Source organism: Terrapene carolina, unplaced genomic scaffold, assembly GCF_002925995.2.
Source record: "Terrapene carolina triunguis isolate 2854851 unplaced genomic scaffold, T_m_triunguis-2.0 Scaffold495, whole genome shotgun sequence".
Taxonomy (NCBI): domain Eukaryota; kingdom Metazoa; phylum Chordata; order Testudines; family Emydidae; genus Terrapene; species Terrapene triunguis.
Window position 1 is genome coordinate 843,420 of NW_020664846.1, and position 4,407 is coordinate 847,826.

The 4,407-nt window shown below is 50.6% G+C and overlaps 1 protein-coding gene across 1 annotated transcript in view; it reads left to right on the forward strand.

The window, feature by feature from the left end:
• Positions 1 to 4,407, forward strand: part of ADAM11 (ADAM metallopeptidase domain 11) — a 45,814-nt gene that overhangs the window by 28,108 nt on the left and 13,299 nt on the right. The window contains exons 5-7 of the mRNA XM_029913146.1: positions 123 to 194; positions 420 to 586; positions 3,840 to 3,924. Coding sequence (XP_029769006.1) covers positions 123 to 194; positions 420 to 586; positions 3,840 to 3,924 — 324 coding nt within the window. The remainder of the gene's footprint in view (positions 1 to 122; positions 195 to 419; positions 587 to 3,839; positions 3,925 to 4,407) is intronic.

Sequence of the window (4,407 nt, forward strand, 5' to 3'; positions counted from 1 at the left end):
GAGCGCTGGCTGTGGGGGGAGCTCCCAGATACTTCAGCCCCGGCCTCTCCCAGCGGGGGGGCGCTGTGGCGGGTGGGGTGAGAGCCACCCTCCATTGCTCTCCTGTTTGTGTTCTTTTCCAGTTCGAACAGATGCGCCGGTCTGTGGTCCTCACCAGCAACTTTGCCAAGTCCGTGGTGAACCTGGCGGACATGGTGAGTGCTGGCCGTGCGGGGACGTCCGGCTCGCTGCCTCTCCCGCTGCCAGCTGACCTGCTTGGATGCGTGCGTGCGGGGGGACGGGGATGTAGGGCCCTTCCCCGCTGAGAGAGCAGGGGTGCCTGGGGAGGGCCATGCACAGCTCTCATGTCACAGGAGCCTGGGGAGGTTGCAAAGGCTGCTGGGATGGTAATGGCCTGCCCCCTTCCTCTGCCACTGCAGATATACAAGGAGCAGCTGAACACGCGCGTCGTGCTGGTGGCCATGGAAACGTGGGCCTCCGAGGACAAGATCCACGTGGGGGAGGATTCGCTGCAGACGCTGAGCGACTTCATGAGATACCGGACGGAGGCGCTGCCGGAGCAGAGCGATGCTGTTCACCTCTTCTCGTGAGAGCCGGGATGGCCGTGCGGCCCTCTTCACTACCCCCACAGCCGGCACTCCTGCCCCGCTTTCCACAGTGCCCCCTGCTGGGAGAAGCCGGGACTGGAGTAGCCAAGAGCTCCCCCCACAGCCAATGCCACTACCTTGCTCCCCACAGCGCACCCTGCTGGGAGAGGCTCATGTTGAGAATACTCTTTGCGATTTTAACTCTGATTAACTAATCCTCACAGTCCCCCATGAGGTAGGGCAGGGTCATCATCCCCATTTTATAGATGGGGAAACTGAGGAAACGCAGTAGATCTCATCCATCTGGATTCCAGTAAAGCATTTGATATAGTTCCACATGGGAAATTATTGGTTAATTTGGAGAAGATGGAGGTTAATATGAGTATTGAAAGGTGAGTAAGGAACTAGTTAAAGGGGTGATTACAGCAGGTCATACTGAAAGGTGAACTGTCAGGCTGGAGGGAGGTTACAAGTGGAGTTCCTCCAGGATTGGTCCTGGGACGAAAATTATTTAACATTTTCAATGACCTTGGCACAAAAAGTGGAGTGTGCTAATTAAATTTGCAGATGACAGGAAGTTGGGAGGAGGACTGGCGCATCCTACAAGAAGATTTGAATGACTTTTGAAAACTGGAGTAATAGAAATGGGATAAAATTGAATAGTGCAAAGTCATGCATATAGGGACTAAACAACAAAAACTTGTGCTGTAAGTGAGGGACTTCTCAGTTGGAAGTGACGAAGGAGGAGAAAGACCTGGTATATTGGTTGATCACAGGAGGACTATGAGCTGCCAATGTGGTGCGGCTGTGAAAAAGGCTAATGTGATCCTAGGATGCATCAGGTGAGGTATTTCCAGTAGAGACCGGGAAGTTTTATTGCCTTTATACAAGGCAATGGTGAGACCACATCTGGAACACCCTGTGCAAGTCTGGTCTCCCATGTTTAAGAAAGATGAATTCAAACCGGGACAGGTGCAGAGAAGGGCTGCTAGGATGATCCGAGGAATGGAAAACCTACCTTAGGAGAGGAGACTTAAGGAGCTTGGCTTGTTTAGCCTAACCAGACGAAGGCTGAGGGGAGATCTGATCGCTCTCTAAAAATACATCAGAGGGATAAATACCAGGGAGGGAGAGGAGTTATTTAAGTTAAGCAATGTTGGCACAAGAACAAAGGGCTATAAACTGGCCATCAACAAGTTTAGGCTTGAAACTAGGCGAAGGTTTCTACCCATCAGAGGAGGGAAGTTCTGGAGCAGCCTCCCACGGGGAGCAGTGGGAGCAAAAACCTAACTGGCTTCAAGAATGAGCTTGATAAGTTTATGGAGAGGATGAGATGATGAAACTGCCGACAATGACATACAACCCACGTGTACCTGTTATTAGGAAATATCTCCAATGACTGGTGATGGGATGTTAGATGGGGAGGGATCTGAGTTACTACAGAGAATTCTGTTCCAGGGGTCTGGCTGGTGGGTCTCGCCCACATGCTCAAGGTCTAACTGATCACCATATCAGGCTGGGAAGGAATTTCCCCCCAGGTCAGATTGGCAGAGACACTGGGGGGTTTTCACCTTCCTCTGCAGCATGGGGCACGGGTGTGACGGGTTGGATCACAGAAACCCCCTTGGGAGCTGCCACCCGATGTGCAAAGACTACCCCTGCTCCTGTTTTCCCTGCCAGCTTAAGACTTCAGCACCCTGTCTTGCTGAGCCAGACACTTTCGACTGGCTCCAGACACTGACCCAGGGTCTGAATCACTTGTCCCAAAGCTGCAAGTTTACCTGAAAACAGCTCCCAGAAGTGTGCTTGTCTTTAGCACTCAGATGCCCAACTCCCAATGGGGTCTAAACCCAAATAAATCCGTTTTACCCTGCATAAAGCTTATGCAGGGCAAACTCATAAATTGTTCGCCCTCTATAACACTGATAGAGAGATATGCACAGTTGTTTGCTCCCCCAGGTATTAATACATACTCTGAGTAAATTACTAAATAAAAAGTGATTTTATTAAATACAGACAGTAGGATTTAAGTGGTTCCAAGTAGTAACAGACAGAACAAAGTAAGTCACCAAGCAAAATAAAATAAAATGCGCAAATCTATGTCTAATCAAACTAAATACAGATAATCTCACCCTCAGAGATGCTTCAGTAAGTTTTTCTCAGACTGGACCCCTTCCAGGCCTGGGCACAATTCTTTCCCCTGGTACAGCTCTTGTTCCAGCTCAGGTGATAGCTAGGGGATTCTTCATGATGGCTTCTCTCCCCAGTGTTCTGTTCCACTCCTTTATATATCTTTTGCATAAGGCGGGAACCCTTTGTCCCTCTGGGTTTCCACCCCCCCCTCACTGGAAAAGCACCAGGTTAAAGATGGATTCCAGTTCAGGTGACATGATCACATGTCACTGCAAGACTTCATTGCCCACTTGCCAGCACACACATATACAGGAAGACTAACAGGTAAACACAACCATCTGCAGACAATGGTCCTGGTTAATGGGAGTCATCAAGATTCCAAACCATCATTAATGGCCCACACTTTACATAATTACAATAGGCCCTCAGAGTTACATTTTATATTTCTAGTTTTAGATACAAGAGTGGTACATTTATACAAATCAGATGATCATACTCAGTAGATTATAAGCTTTGTAATGATACCTTACAAGAGACCTTTTACATGAAGCATATCCCAGTTACGTTATATTCACTTATTACCGTATTTTCTCTAAAACTATCCCAGTTACATTATATTGACTTATTATCAAGTTTTTATAAAACCATATAGACTGCACAACGTCACAACGGGTCACTTGCTGGTTTGAAGTAGAGTAAATGGTGGGTTCTCTGTAACCTTGATGTCTTTAAACCATGATTTGAGGACTTCAGTAACCCAGCCGGAGGTTAGGGGTCTGTTACTGGAGGGGGTGAGTGAAGTTCTGGGGCCTGTGATGTGCAGGAGGGCAGACTAGATGATCATGATGATCCCTTCTGGCCTTAAGTGTATGGGTCTATGAGACATGGAGGGGAAAGCCTGAAGCTGTTAGTCAGCAGCAGAGCCAGGAAGAGAACCCAGGAGTCCTGGCTCCCAGGCCTGTCTTTCGACAGGAGAGTCGTGTTGTCTTTCCATTCCCTCCTCCATGGAAGGTTCCTTTCACAAGACCAGCCAGGGCTGAGCCCTTGGGTGCTAGTGACACTAAGAGCCATGCAGCTGGGCTGCCACCACTCACCTCCTCTCTCCTTGTTCCCTTGCAGCGGGAGGACGTTCCAGAGCAGCCGCAGCGGGACTGCCTACGTGGGAGGGATCTGCTCCCTCACCCGGGGTGGGGGTGTCAATGAGGTGGGTGGGGAAGAGAGTCCTGCCTGTTCTGGGGCAGAGGAGTCCAGGGGCTTGGAGGGAACATGGCCCTCTCCATGCAGCTTTGACCCTCAGCCAAACACAGCCTCCCCCTTGGAGATAGGAGGTGTGGAGAGCAGTGGGAGGGTGTTGGGCTACAGAGCAGGATACTGAGGGGCTGTGGGACTGCACTGGGAGGCCATGGAATTGTGGGGCAGGATTGTAAAGGGTTGTGGGGCTGCAGGATCTGGGGGGTATGGGATTGTGGGACAGGATTCTAGGAAGTTGTGGGATCTGGGGGGCAGAGTTATGGGAGGTTGTGGGGCTGCAGGATCTGGGGTGGGGGGAATGGGATTGTGGGGCAGGGTTCTGGGAGGTTGTGAGATCTGGGGAGGTATGCGATTGTGGGGCAGGGTTCTGGTAGGTTGTGAGATCTGGGGGGGTATGGGATTGTGGGGCAGGGTTCTGGTAGGTTGTGGGGCTGCA